General features: G+C 40.5%; 1 protein-coding gene across 1 annotated transcript in view; it reads left to right on the top strand.

The window, feature by feature from the left end:
• The window catches only part of LMF2 (lipase maturation factor 2), a 30,706-nt gene extending 15,462 nt beyond the window's left edge, over positions 1 to 15,244 (top strand). The window contains exons 5-14 of the mRNA XM_085875145.1: positions 644 to 822; positions 4,060 to 4,195; positions 4,390 to 4,518; positions 4,914 to 5,019; positions 6,456 to 6,552; positions 7,655 to 7,840; positions 7,929 to 8,097; positions 11,674 to 11,785; positions 11,864 to 11,972; positions 14,209 to 15,244. Of these exons, the coding sequence (XP_085731271.1) occupies positions 644 to 822; positions 4,060 to 4,195; positions 4,390 to 4,518; positions 4,914 to 5,019; positions 6,456 to 6,552; positions 7,655 to 7,840; positions 7,929 to 8,097; positions 11,674 to 11,785; positions 11,864 to 11,972; positions 14,209 to 14,445 (1,460 nt within the window). The 3' untranslated portion in view covers positions 14,446 to 15,244. The remainder of the gene's footprint in view (positions 1 to 643; positions 823 to 4,059; positions 4,196 to 4,389; positions 4,519 to 4,913; positions 5,020 to 6,455; positions 6,553 to 7,654; positions 7,841 to 7,928; positions 8,098 to 11,673; positions 11,786 to 11,863; positions 11,973 to 14,208) is intronic.
• The last annotated feature ends 424 nt before the right edge of the window (positions 15,245 to 15,668 follow it).

Here is a 15,668-nt window from a genome sequence, read left to right as displayed (position 1 = left end):
CTTGACATAATCTTCCTTCAGGATTACCCCGACACCATTTCTCCTCCCATCCACACCATGGTAGGACAGTTTGAAACCACCTCCAATGCTCCTCACCTTACTCCCCATCCACTTGGTCTCTTGTACACACAGTATGTCCACCTTTCTTCTCTCCATCATATCAGCCAACTCTCGCCCTTTGCCAGTCATCGTCCCAACATTCAGAGGTCCAACTCTCACCTGCACACTTCTACCCTTCCCCCTCTCCCACTGCCTCCGGACTCGCCTTCCCCGTCTCCTTCTCCTCCTTCGCCCAGCAGTAGCACAATTTCCACTGGTACCCTGCTAACCACCGGTAACGGTGGCGGTCGTATGTATTTATTATATATATATATATATATATATATATATATATATATATATATATATATATATATATATATATATATATATATATATATATATATATATATATATATATATATATATATATATATATATATGATTCTTAAAATAATGGGTACATAGGAAACTCTGTGCTTGAGCTTGTGAAATGTTATTGCAGTAACCATTGACTGTAGTTGATGATTTTTCATGGGTGGAATTTTAAAGCTGCCTACTTCAGTGTGCTCCTGTCTTAACCCCACCTTTCTGGCCACCCCAGCTCTACATTACCATTATGAGTCCCAATGCATTCCAACACCTCTGGCATGGTTTGCTCATCAGCTCCCTTCCTGGTTCCAGCAGCTGTGTGTGGTTCAGACTTATGTCATTGAGATTGCACTCCCGCTTCTCTTCTTCAGCCCATTCCGTCGCCATAGACTCTTTGCTGCATATTGTCAGGTTTGTGCATATTATTTACTCGTGGCTCATAAAACATTCAGTTGTCAATCTTTGTTATTTAGCATGCTTGGATTTTTGTTAAAATTTTATCATTGTCTGTTAATTTATTCTGTGTGAGATCAAGTCATGGGAGAGTTGCATGATTGAGCATAAAAAGACAGTGCAGTGTTAGGGACATATTTTGGACTCAAAAAGCATGGAAATTAATAAATTAAAAGAGGAGAGAGGACACAGTAACCTGCAAATAGGAGGGTTGGTAGAGGTAGTGCTCATAGCAGTGGCAAAGATTGTAGGTTGGAGTGGGGGTTAACATGAGATGAGGCCATAATTGCGTGTAGGCGTGCAGGCATGTCTGAACAGGCACCTGGGAAAGGCAAAATAACACATGAAAAAGAGCAGTCAGAGATTGCAGATCCTCGCTTGGACTTGTTTTGTGTGGTGTTTGTGTATTGGTGTGTTACGTAATTAATAAGAGACATAACTACAACTGTCACTTTATAACTGTTGGCAGTGATGACCGGGTACGAAGACGTCCTGCTTTGATGCAACCCCGCTTTAAACAGGCACTTGACCAGACCATGTGACCCATGACATTTATTATTATTCCCACGCTTTCGAAGAAAAGCGGGAATATTGTGATTGTCTCCACTGTCCCTCCGTACATACGTCTGTCTGTCTTACCCTATAACTCCTCCTACACCGTTTGAAATAGGAACTTGAAACTTTGGGACACAGTAGATATATGTATGGGGAAGTGCACAACACTTTCGGATTTTTGATATGACCCCTAGAGGCCGGGCCAGAGGGGTTGGGGTTGTGGGGGTCGATTTAAAAAAATAAAATTGTCTTATAGCTTTTTTAATCAAACAAATTTATGAGTTATACATTTAACAACATATTTTTTTAAACACATGATGATCAGAGGGTGCTTTGGGGGGGGATAGGGGGTGCTTAGCGGATAGGGGGTCAAAATAGCTCCTCCTACACCGTTTGAGAGAGGAACTTGAAACTTTGGGACATAGTAGATATATGTATGGGGAAGTGCATAACACTGTTGTTTTTTTGATATGACCCCTCGGGGCCGGGCCAGACGGGGTGGGGTCATGGGGGCTGATTTTTTATTTTTTTAAAGTGTATTTACCATTGTACATGGTAAATTCTTTTATAAAGAACTTACTTATGTGGCCCCCCATGAGTGACAGTCACAGGTTTTACTGTATTTATGTAATTGATTATGAATAATTATAATTAATATTATACACAGTTCATTCCTATGATTAAATTGATGCACAGTTCTATATTGCTGGACAGTGTTAAATTAATGTTTCATGAAATGTTGACATGCTTGCAATGACTTCTGATTTAGTAAATGTCGTAAGTCTTTGGTCATAAAGCACATCAAATAGAAAAGAATAGTCAATCCATTTTGCAAGATAAAATTTCACCTAGTTATTCAATTGAATTCAAAATGGGATTAAGATAAATTCAAATCAAATGGAAGACCAAATAGGGACAGTCCTGTATTGGAGTCATCAGGAACCCGAAGAAGCAAACAGTAAAGATAAAGTCATCAGGAGGAACCTGGATAGGATTCAGGTTTCAGCTGCTCCTCCTCCTTACCCGCAAGCCATCCAGGCACAACCAAGTGAGTCTCAATCAAAAAAAAAAGTCAAACAGAACCCAGATCAAATTTTTTTTTAAATTATTCTGGCTGTCAGACCATGTGTCCAATCAGGTTGAAATTTAAAACATATTCCCTATCGCCACAGATCATAATTGTGAAGTTTCATGTCAATCGATGAAGTAGTTCAAGATAAGTATTTTTTTTTTTAATATTTTTGTTTCATCCAATATGGCTGCTAGACCATGTGACATCAATTCTATTTGTGAATGCCCTGGTATCGCCATGGCTTGGGGAACATTTGTGTGATGTTTCCCCTCAACCTGTCCAGCTCTTTTGGAGAATATTTTTTTTTTTTATAGGTTTGAGGGTAAATCCAATATGGTTGCGAAACCATGTGATCTATGATGGCACATGTGTGAACGTTTTGTTCCTCATGGAAAAGTGGTCATACGTGTAAAGTTTTGCCTTGATCTGTTCAGCCATTTCAAAGAATGTTTTTGAAGGTTTTAAAAAAAACAAACAATATGGCTGCCAAATAACGTGACCGATGTCGTCATCAATTTCTTTTTTTTCCTGTGGACCAATTTATCCCGAGATGACCCTCAAAAATTTTCATACTGATCGGATGTAGAATTCTACATATGCAATTATGATGTCATAATGAAGGCACTTATGATGTCATAAAATATCGCTTATTCCCCATGATGGGTAAGTACTTGCTGCATGCCAAGTTTCGATGTTTTCCTTGGTGTGGTTTCAGAGATGCAGAGGTTCAAAGTTTTTTTTTTTTTTTGTTTTTTTTTAATGTTGTTGCAAAATGGCTGCCACACCACGTGACCGATTATGTCCTAATTGTAATTAAAACATTCCACATGAGTCTTTGTTCTGATGGTGAAAATTTCATCTCAATCCGGCAAGAGTTTGCGGAGAAAAACACTAAAGTTCTGTGCGCACAAACAAACGGACAAATGAAAAATCATTCAAAGAGTGGCACTTGGCGAAACAGAACGGCACTCGGTAGAGCATATACCTCCGCCAGGCTGAACAGTTTACATTTTGTATGCCACGAATATGTCTGATCTGAATCCGGACCTTAGCCAAAATTGAATTGGCTTGTTCTTGTCACCAAACCAACTCGTCGACCAAGTTTTGTTATAACTTGTCCACAACTTTTTTGAGATCTCATGCGATGCATAGTTTTTGGCCCCATCTCTCAGTGGTGAAGAATCACTTAAAAAATTCTCATATCCGGATTCGGATCTTCACTAAAATGAAACGTTGCTGTCCTTGGCCGGTCATCTACATACACAAAACATTTCAGAACGATTGCTTGAAAACTGTGTTTGTAACTTGGTGAAAAAAAATTTTTTGTCTGTCTGTCACACAATTTTGGCCAAACGGACTCCAATGCAATACCCTCTCCTCTGGCGAGGGTAATAATGCCAGTTTCAAACCCACTCTTCTCTCTGTGGCTTCAACAGCCTCAGGAAGACCGTTTCACAAACGTGGGACAACAGGAACAAACAATATTTGAGGTGTTCAGCGAGTCTGGATGATGCAGTTTCACCCGATGTTTTATCGACCAGTCATAGATTCGCTTTTTCTTCCGTCAGGTGTTCCTGCAAGCAATGATTATTCTTACGGGAAACTACAACTTCTTCAATTTGCTCACCATTGCACTCTGTTTTTCTCTCGCCGATGACTCCCACCGACCATTTGGGACTCCAGATAAGAAACGCCACTCGCAGGGTAAACCTCATTGCACTCCCTTGGGGATGAGTTGAAAATGCAATCAAGATTGTTGTTTGTATTTTTTCATCATTGGTTTGCTTTGTTTATTTTCTTTATTGAACTACATGTTTGTGTCCCTTCTATTCTTTTTTTCCGTTATGCCTTTCCATCCTCTGACTTGTAATCTCCCATTCCTTTTTCCTTCACTGCAGGTCGAGGATTAGCTGGCTGGATAGCCCTGCTTGTGGAATCGTCCGTGTACCTGATGCTGGTTGTCTGTACCATCTGGTACTTTAATCTGCAGCTCGACTGGTCACAGGGCATTATCCTGTCTCAGACCAGTGAGTAAACATTCAAGTCATGCCATGCTGCAAATCCCACTTCCTGGAAGTGACTATCATTACATCTTTCTTCTTTACCATGAACCAATTGTTATTTTTTTTTTTTTTGGATCTCTTTGTGTAAATTTTGTCCTTTCTCTTTCTGAAGATGCGTTGGCTTTTGCAGTGCTTATATTTTCAAGATCATTCTAATTTTAAGAGCTATGGATTCTGCAGATGTATCCTCTTGCTACTCAAATTCAGAAATGTAATTAAAATATTGCGGATCGTTGCCAAAAACTTGCATTGGTCGAGGGTGATGCAAATTGATTAACTCTGAGTCCAAATTATTGCTAAATTATACTTTTCACTGCAGTACAGTGGATGTCTGAATGAAATCTTTGTCTTTCTTGCAGTGTTTACTTACTATGACTTCACTCACTGGCTGGGTGTGATGGTTCCCCTTACAATCCTCGCTGGCACACTCTCTCTCGGCTGGGAGATCATAAGCGGATTCCACCGGTTTGTTACTGAAAAACTCAGAGTATGGACACAGGGGGGGGCTGTTGAGGAATCAATTTGATGTCGATTGCTTTTTGCCAGAGTGGGGAGCCATGCGTGCGTGCGAGTTCCACCCATTGGTTGGACAGTTCGCCTGACTCCACCCACAATTTCTATACTCGAGCGCCAATTTAGGAACCCTTTAGAATTACCCTTTAAAACCCTTTGGAATGACCTTTTCTCTTGAGCAGTGTTTTAACTGTGGAGGTCATGCAGGTTTGCTATTATTTTCAACTATTTTCTCAAATTGTGAGTTGAACAGTTCATTGTGCAGAGGGGTTTCTGTGAAGTCTGTGATGACATGATGGAGGAGCAGAAAACGTTACGTATTCCACTGTTTTGACATGGGAATGCCCGTTTGCTTTTATGAGTGGGACAAGGGTAAGAGTAAAGATTGGACAATTTTGGAAGGTGGAAGTGGGGGGGGGGGGGCGTTGAGGACTTTTTGTGGAAAGAAGGCCATGGGGCAGTGGGTTGACTGCTTGAGTGCGGGGAGGGTAGCAATGCCTTGGGGTTGGGAGGGGAAGGGTGAGGACTTTGGGTAGGAAGAAGGCCATGGGGGAGGGGGTGTTTGAAGGTTTGAGTGTGGGGAGGGTATCAATACCTTCGGATTGGTAGGGAAGGGGTGAGCAGAGCAGAGCAGACTTGAGATGGGAGGAGGAGGCTTTTTTTTTTTTGTTGTAGGGTTGTCAGGTGTGTGTGTGTGTGTGTGTGTGTGTGTGTGTGTGTGTGTGTGTGTGTGTGTGTGTGTGTGTGTGTGTGTGTGTGTGTGTGTGTGTGTGTGTGTGTGTGTGTGTGTGTGAGACTGACTGACTGACACACACACACACACCTGATCATAGAAAAAAAACAACTAAGGTTTCACCAAATCTTACATTGGTAGTATGCAGGATCAGTTCATGGCATAAAAAAAATTCCTCACTTGTGAGGAGATGGGGGGGAGGGTGTAAAGATGACTCTTTTAGTTTGTACATGTCACAGTGCATATGGTTTGTTGACTCTGCTGCAGACCAGGGGGCTTGTTAGCCATGGTACAAAATATCTTTGCCCCCCCCCACCTCCTCCTCCCCTCCCCTCTCCCCAGACTGCTCCCAAGGTGAGTGGGTATTTCTAGTCTAATAAAATGAGCGGGAATTTACAATTGTTTAGATGTTTGGAGAGGCTCTTTCGTCTTATGTACATAGTGGAGAGTGCGAATTGAGGAATACATGTATGGTCAAGACGGATGAAAGGAGGGATTTTGAAGGTGAGATTAAAGTTCTGCTATTTTGCATTCGTAATTGTCCCTGAAGTAAGTGTGGATTGTGGGAATATGTCGTTTTGGAGAATAAGGGCGTGCCCTCATTCAAAAAAAATCATTGGTGCAAGCAAGTAGGACGAGTTTCTTTGTTTGGCAGGTGTCTTTCTGAGCGAGGTTTCTTCCGCAAGTCTTCTTCCATGATCCAGTGGGCTTTTTTCTCCGTTGTAGCTGCTACAATGTTCTCCATAAGTTTGGTAAGTTTCTGTTCATCACACTTAACAGTAGTCATGTTTTCACGTGTGAGTAAGGCTTTCTTTTGATTCTTCCTCATTTTTATCACATGTGATGTTTGTATTTGGTGTATTGTAGAGGATGTGTTGTAGGATTATTTTGACTTGTTTGGGGGGGGGGGGTGTGGAAAGCAAAAGATACACAATCGAACCTTTTACCTATTAACATCTCATAATAAATGGCATGTCCTACATGGAGTGACCAGGAGTAACGCCAACCTGATTGTTAGTGCAGGTAAGACCAGGAATTTTTTTTGCTCACCTGGAATGTACTTTCGGGGAGCTTGTGGGATGGCGCGTCGTTGTCCGTCCGTACGTCAATCCACAAACACTTGCAACGTCTTGTCAGAAACTGCACACACAATTTCGATGAAACTTAACCACAACCTTCAGCACCTGTGATGTCCCAAAATTTGTTCATGGCATAAAAATAAATAAATCCAAGAGTATTTACTTTCTACTCCGTTACATATTATGTGGGTCATCCACGTCTACCAGTGGTTCTCTGTTTTTATTATCCAGCCGCTACCTGTTGAGCATCCAGGGGTATTGCCCCAATTTTTTAATTTATTTGTGATTATCATTTCCATAATTAAAGGTTGTCCGATTATGGGTATCTCTTATTGGAATTGTTCATGTCAGAATATTGATGGCATTGATATTTTTGAAAAGGAGAGATTGAGGTTGCCGTTTTTGCCAGGTCCTACTTTGAAAATGCAAGTGAAATATCTGTATGCAGTAATAGATTGTTTTATGCACGCGGAGTTTTTTTTTAAATTTTTTTCAACCTTCTCTTCACAACTGAGCACATGGCTTCTGATGCTGAGATCCTAAGTTAAATTGTATATCATGTTTTCCACCGTTTGCTGATGTTCTTTTAATCATGCACAAGTACACTGATGTCTCCTTATTACCTTGTGTGATATGTGATGTGTGTGTATATAAGCTCTTTCATCAGGCTTAGATCGGTGGAAATTAAAAAAAAAAATAATAAATAAATACAACTTACTTGTTGAACCCTCTCGTTGCTTCTTCCAAATCCTTTATTTTATTTTGCCTTTCCCAGGTTCCCTATTCATATTTACATCCACACACACATGATATGCTATGGCCAGCTGTGCGCAAGTTGCATGAGATCGTAGATCCCTGGCAGGTCTCGAGCTCTTACGGTTTGTTTCGCCGAATGACCGGCGTTGGAGGTAGGCCTGAAGTGGTGATTGAAGGAAGCTGGGAGCTTGGAAGGAATTGGAAGGTGAGTGTGCGCTGCTTCTTGTTGGGTTAATGTAATGGATTCTTCTGCAAAATGATGTTTTTGCTGAATTATGTCCATCTTTCTCTAGGAGTTGGAGTTTATGTACAAGCCAGGGAACATTTCTACCGCACTGCCTTTCATTACGCCTCATCAGCCTCGTCTTGATTGGCAGATGTGGTTTGCAGCACTTGGGGACAGGCGGCAAAGCCCGTGGTTCACTTGTTTGCTTCTTCGCATATTGGAGGGCAAGGAAGATGGTAATTGTTCATATATATATATATATATATATATATATATATATATATATATATATATATATATATATATATATATATATATATATATATATATATATTTTTTTTTTTAATTATTTATTTTGGGCATTGGTTCTTGGCCGATTTATTATTAAAATAAGCAAACGTTTTGATTTGGAACTTAAACCTGATGTGTCCAAAACCTGTCAAATTTCACTCTTCATGGAACATTTTGTAGCAGGTCTATTACTCACAAACCGTTACGCGGAAACCTGCCGTTGTAACAAAAAGCAGAAGTTGGTTTGTGTTGAACTTTCCCTTTTCGTGCAATGCTGACAAGGTTGGTGAACATTAAATTGCTATCAACACCTTGTGGTTACTGAGATTTCTTAAGGCCTTTTCTAAAATTGTATTGATGGCAAAATTTGAATGTGAATGATTTGCGTCTCTGTTTTGTGGTTAAGGTGGTTCATTTATAATTTAACGGGTTTTTTTTTAAAAAAATTCAGTTTGGGGTACACAGATGGTATCGCCCCACTTGCTTGCAGCATGAATAATTGGGCAGGTGCAGTGATTGAGAAGAAGGTAAAATCTAAAACCTACCTGGGCTGTCCCATGAACAGGCTGAAAAAATGTTTATGTTGAGCTCTGTCGCCAACATTTATGTTGCCAATGCAACTTGCCAAGATGCATTTTGGAGGCAACCATGAGATCTGGATCGGGGCCATGTAGACCAAACAGGGAAGGCAGAATTCCTCTCCCTGAAGGTCATTAGTGAGTCCACTGGGTTTACTGATAACATTGTAGCGACTTGGTAATTCTTCTGAGACTTTCTCAGTTTCTAGAAGCTTAAGAGCTTAACACAGATAAATTGGAAGGAGTAATTATATGTGCACATTGCACGAGCAGAGGTCTGGCCTGGCTCGCCATCCAAGAACGCTGTCTGCAGATATTTTTTGTGGCACCAGTAATCACTTGCTCCACCGCCACTCCTTGTGATGCAACATCGTTTGCATCATGCCACAGCACCTGTATTGATTATTTTCACGTGAACACCCAAACTTTACTCAAGAATCAAGTAGTTCCTGGGAATCGAGTAGATTGTAATTATTGGGAATGAAGTCGTTATTACAGGTTATATATTGACATTTTGTTTGAAGTCGTTAATAACAATGAATAATTATTCCATATTTTTAATGTTTACCATAATATTGCTCATCCAACTGACCATTAACGATTTTGTCTACCCTTTGTGCTGGTGAAAACCCCATGCTGTAAAACGTTACTGGATAAATACATCATCCAGCCAGGGTTCGATATCGGCACATGTTCATTGGCCAAAGCCAGTAATACTTTGTTTTTGCCCCACACAATTTCGATGAAATTTGCCCCACATTGCCCCACACAATTTCCATCGTGACTTTGTGACCATTAAAGGTTCCCAGTCGCTGTTCCAGTTGGCCGGTGAAAAGTATCAGCAAAGGAGGAACTGCCACTTTGGAAATGTAACCAAAAGATCGCATATTGAGCGAAAAATAGATTGTTGGCCAAAAGGGGCACCAAGTCCGCTGATTGGACCAGGGGGAGGCGGGGGGGGGGGGCGTGGCGGGCGCCACGGCGGACCGCCCCTCAAACAGGAAGAGGGGTAGCATTGTCCTGCGTTGGCTCTCATTGGCCGACCAACGGAAAACTCACTCGCATCTCTCCGATTGGTCCAGAGAGACGCCAAGTCCTTCTTGAACTCCGCCCACCACGAGCGTCATGGCGTCAGGATGGAGCAAAGGTGTTGTTGTAGTTGTAAGTGATGTAAAACGGTAAAAGAAAACCCTGACTATCAAAATAACTCCGCAGCACACGAACATTTAATTCCCATTTTTCTAGGGATGGGACCCAAACCAGAAACACATACTTACCGATATAACTGATCTACAGGGACTCTGGCTGTTGTGTGCAGTAAGCTTCCAGATTCGTAACAATATCACCTGTTCTTGGCATCTCATAAATGTTCAGTTTATTTCAATTAAGATTAATAATTGGTTATTAGCACTTTTCTTTGTTGGTGTATTGTCGAGTGACTGAAAGTGTTTAGCGTAAATTGAATTGCATTTGTATTTCATAGCTTCATTTCCTCCATCACCGAAGGTGGACAGAGATTATGTTATGTTGTCTTTGCTGTTTGCCTGTCAGCAGGATATCTTAAAAAGTTATGGACGGATTCAAACCAAACTTGGTGGACATGTGTGTGCGACACGGACTAATTCATTCAATTTTGGGGAAGATCCGGATCTGACAATTTTTATTGTTATTATTCCTTTTGTGATTCTTTGCCATTGAGAGATGGGGCCAAAAATGATGCATTTCACAAAGTTGTGGATCAGTTGAGTAGGCGACAAGAGTAAGCTGATTAGATTTTGGTTAAGGTCCGGATGCAGATCCGGCCTATCGTTGGGATACAAGATGTAAACTCTTCAGCTTGGTGGAGGTGTGCACTCTCCCAATTGTCATTGCAGTTTCTTGTGCAAACATGATGCAGAAAAAAAAATGGGATCTGCTGCCTATTTTTTTTTTATGCCTCCTAGTTTTTGGATGTCACCAGCCTCTACCATAAATTCCAGCTGTTTGTGGCATTGTTCCATCGTGTTGGGCCGTGGGCGATACCTCGCAAATGCGCAATCCTTTAAATGTTGTTGCAACGTTTTCACAAGGGACTTCAATACAGGTGGTGGCCATTGGAGCCATCAAGCCTGCACAATGATGTCAATATTCATCCAACCCTCTATTATCCCAACTGCTTCGAGGTAACTATGTAATTCCAGTTTAAAGCAATCCACCGTCTCTGCTTCCACCATCTTTCCAGGGAGAGCATTCCACGCAATTACTATTCTCCGAGTGAAAGACTCCATGCCTTAATGTCGTCCACAATCTCCATTTATTTACACACGTGCCATGGCTGGCCCCCTGGTCCTGTCACTATCTATTCTGCACTTTTCCTCTCTATACCCTTCACAATATTAAACATCTCTATCAGAACCCCTTGTCATTTCCTCCTTCACACCTTTGAACATCTATCTTTGGTTCCAAAAGATGGCGTGTTGTCTCGTCGTGTATACGTGCAGCAATGATCGATGTAATGTAACAGGAAATATTTAACACAATGATGAGCATTTTACACCATTATATGTACATTAAGCAATAAAGGAAATACAATTAAATCATTTTAAAATTACTGAATTGATTGATAAATGATAAACATTGTTTATTTAAACCTTGTATTGCTTTCAGGATGAAGCTGTTGAATTTTGATTGGTGGTCTCATCACAATGTGTTTCCTCGGCTGATCAACGAGGTTTTGGACAACATTTGTGTTGAACAAGCTGGTCCTCCTGCCCAGTAGAATATTTAGATATCGATATAGATATAGATATACAGATATTTTCCTCAATCTAACCAGAATATCCATAACAAATATAATTGATACTTCAAACTAATAAAATATGTTTATATATATATATATATATATATATATATATATATATATATATATATATATATATATATATATATTTTGTCTCATTTCAGTGCTGCGACTAATCCAGAGTGACCAATCAAATTACCCTTTTGCCCATAAACCACCAACGTTTGTACGGGCTCAGCTATACAAGTATCATTATACAAGCATCTTAAAGAATGGGTGAGTTGCAGTGTTTTGAGTGTAAAAAGATTAGCAACCTTGCCATTATCATCATCTCTTGTTTATTTGTTTGCGCAGCTCGTTACCGCAAGCCTGGTGGTGGAGGGAGTGGGTGAATGAGTTTCATCCGACTGTGAATCTTGGTGAACCTCAGTTTGAGTCTCAGCTGGCAAAGTTTGGCTGCAAGGTAAGTCTTAAGATGTGCAGTGGACCAAGCAATGCCAGAGTAAGACCTTAACCAAATTTCCCTCTTTTTTTTATTTTTTTTTTAACCTTGGTCATTCTTTTACAGATTAAAAAAATTATTTGTTCTATTTTTATTTTCCCTTTTTACACCATGGGTTGTATCAGGTGGTGGTGGTGTTTTTATGTAAATGCTCAATTTGAAAACTTCAAGAAAAATTTATTTTCATGGATTGTAATATAATATGGAATCATTACATTTTTTTTCAACATTTGAAGAAGAGGGGCAGGAGTGAAGAGACAGAGACACAGATGGTGGGGCAGGAGGGGAGGGGGGAAGAAAAGAGGAGAGGGGGTGGGATGGGGAGGGAACAGGGGAGGAAGGGAGGAGAAGAGGGGAGGGAACGGGGAGGAAGGAAGGAGGAGATGGGGAGGGAAGATAGGGGGGAAGAGGGGAGGGGGGAAAGAGGAGGGAGGTGAGGGAGGGGAGGAGAAGGAGGGGAAGGGGGAGGAGGAGGAGGGGTAAGGGGGAGGGGGAGGGGTGGGAGGGTAGGAGGAGGATGAGGAGGAGGGGTAGGAGGAGGACAAAGGAGGAGGAGGGGTAGGAGGGAGGAGGAAGAGGGGTAGGAGGGAGGAGGAAGAGGGGTAGGAGGGAGGAGGAAGAGGGGTAGGAGGGAGGAGGAGGGAGGAACAACACCAACAACCTCAGCCTATTTTTATCTTTATTTTTATGAAAACTGATGCTATGTTTGATTCCACACCACTTTTCAACTGGCTTCTCACTCAAAACAGTTGAGACTTGAGCTACTGATTCCTCTTTTCATGACTGCAAAGATTATATTTTTTGATGGAGCCCAATAAATGTATTTTGTATTGACAAGCTCTCAAAATCTCCACTTTTTTAAAAATTATTTGAACTATGGCTTTTGCATGATAGTAAAATTTCTTATTTAATTAGCTGTTAACTGAAAATCATAAAATGCGAGTTTTATCTCGTGAACTAATCTCATATCTGATAATTATTATGTAAATGTTATCTGGGATAAGGATGATTATATATATATATATATATATATATATATATATATATATATATATATATATATATATATAAACGTAAGGAGCACACTGACCCAAGATGCGACATGACACTGTCGTGCACCCAAATTATGGAGACGCATCACCTCCAAACTAGGATGGCGTCAGTGTGGCTCTCAGGTCTTTGCAGACTAGGATTTATGCCTTTTATGGTCACGAATAAATGAAAGCAGAGCTTCCGATCCAGATCCAGAACCAGAACTATTGTTAATGTAGCGGTTCCTGCTGTTGTAGAATAAAAATTTAACTGGTAGGAAGATAATAATCAATTTACTTGGTTGGAAAGCTAATATAATCCATTTAGTTGGAACAAATATTTACGTTCTTTTCATCATAAAGATGCCTGCTTAAGCCTGTCTTTCCGGGATTGAAGAAGTAGCGGGAATGGGAGCTTCATGCAGCGGTTCCATTGGTAACATTTACTATTCTGACAGCAGGACACTTTATAAGACATGGAAGGAGCACACAGAATTATATACAGGATAGTAATACTTCTCAGAGCAATATTAAAATACATAAATAATAAACGGAAGGAGCACACAAACAACAACCACAGCCACCATGACAGCAACAGCAGCAATAAAGACCTTTTTAGGTGTTTCACTTCATGGTATATCTTCATTGAGATTCACAGATGGAAATGCAATATGTTTGTGAAGTACAACATGCTGTCTTTTGATTAAACATGTCGGTGAAGCGGCGTGTATGCACGCCTTACTTTTTTAAACTCTGCAGATTTGTTCTCAAAAACAAAGATTGAAATAATGTGAGAGGAAATACAGTGGACTGTGCACTGATGAGATTGCATTTTTAGGATTACAATGTAAGAAGCTCGGATTAGAGTGGAAGAATATTTTGTCAGTCTGTGGTACCTGCATTATATCAATAATCATGTTTATGTTGTGAACATAAAACAGCAGCTTCACATTGGTATTGCTGGCAGTGATGACGTTCTAAAGAAGAAAATGTGACATTTGCTAATGCACAGTTTAGGACTTGACTTTTTGGAGCTTTTTTTGATGGGGGGGAGGGTGGGTGAGGAAGGGGTTTTAATCATGTTGGAAATCAAAAACCAGGTCCATCATTTAGTTTTTTTTTGTTTTTTTTTCCTTTCTTTCTCTCTCCTGTGTTTGCTTCCCGAGGGTTCCCCACCTGCTGACAAACCTTCAGCCAGCCAGTTGCACCAGACCATGACCCTGATCGGCCGTGTGGTACGCTCAATTCCCCCACACCATCTCACCACAGCACTGTGCCTTGTCGTCTTGCTGTCCATCCTCTCTCAGCGGTTCACCACACCCAGCCGCAAATCAAAAGGGAGGCCAATGGAAGCACCTAAGAGCCGGCGGGGGAAATCCGGAAAGGGGAGGAAACAAGAGTAATATAAAGCATACAGTGGCAGATTGATGAAGGGGTGTTAATGTTTTTTGTTTTTTTAATTTTATTTTTTATTTTATTTTTAATCATCAGGCAAGGGGCTTAACCTGGCTGCAGGAAGAGCACTTAATTTCTTTTCGTTACATTTTCTGCCTTCTTGTTGGCTGATGGATAATGTTTCATTTTGCTACCCAATAAATTTGGGGAAAAGTCGCCTCGTTTTACCCAATCAGGGTAAAAAAAACTCTTCGCTTTATTATTATTATTATTATTTTTTTAATGATTTGCTAATCATGGGGTATTCATTGTCTAGTCCTGCTCTCTGTATGATTGAAATTGAAGGATAATAGAGTTGGTGGGTGGGAATGAGGGTGAGGGGAGTGCAGTGGGTAACATGGAGCAGAGTTTATTATTCGCATGACCTTGCAATAAATTTGGATTGCTTTGGTCTGGCTGTACTTGCTATATTTCCTCCTTGAGGGAACTACAAGGGTAAGGGAGACTGAATTGTTAAAGAAAGATCTCAAGTACAACTTTGTTTAAGTTTGCTTGGTCTCAAGTACAACGGTTATTTTGCAGCAGCAAATGCATCTTCTGGAATCTGCAGGAATACATGGTCACACACAAAGGTAAAATGCCTTTTTTGAATGTCCATTTGGGTAATTGTTCCCTGCAACTTGTTGAGAAACAGCTTGAATAGAGCTGAGGAAAAGTATATTTGGAAATAATCCCTCATGTGAAAGGAGATTCTGATTGATGAATTCATTTTAAAAGGTGTTGACAGCAGTAAAGATTTAAACTTTATTTGATTGTGCATTCCCTATCTCGTTGGAGTTGTAGTAGATACGTACATTTCACATTTTCACACTCATAACAAAAGTGCCTCAGTCATTTTTTCCAGTTTTTGAGATTTTCTGCCTAAATCACTTCTTGTGTCAATTGCCACACATGTCACAATGCCCAAGTCATTGGTATTATTTCAGTCTAACTCATAATGAAAATGTCTAAGTCAAAATGAAGAATTGCTGCAGTTGTTTGTGTTTTTCTCAAAACTGGGAAAAATGACTTCGGCACTTTTGTTATGAGGGTGACAATATGCACCCTGTGGCTGCTGATTGCATCATTGCTGAGGTGCATTTCACAAAGTTGTGGATCACAGTGCTCCCTGTAGGTGAGGGCAAAAATTTATACAGTGATGGTGAAAGCTCACCTTCTCTTCATTAAGGTT

This window comes from Eptatretus burgeri, chromosome 3, assembly GCF_056783735.1.
Source record: "Eptatretus burgeri isolate ZD-2024b chromosome 3, Ebu_testis_v1, whole genome shotgun sequence".
NCBI classification, from domain to species: Eukaryota; Metazoa; Chordata; class Myxini; order Myxiniformes; family Myxinidae; genus Eptatretus; species Eptatretus burgeri.
This window is presented reverse-complemented; position numbering and strand designations above follow the sequence as displayed.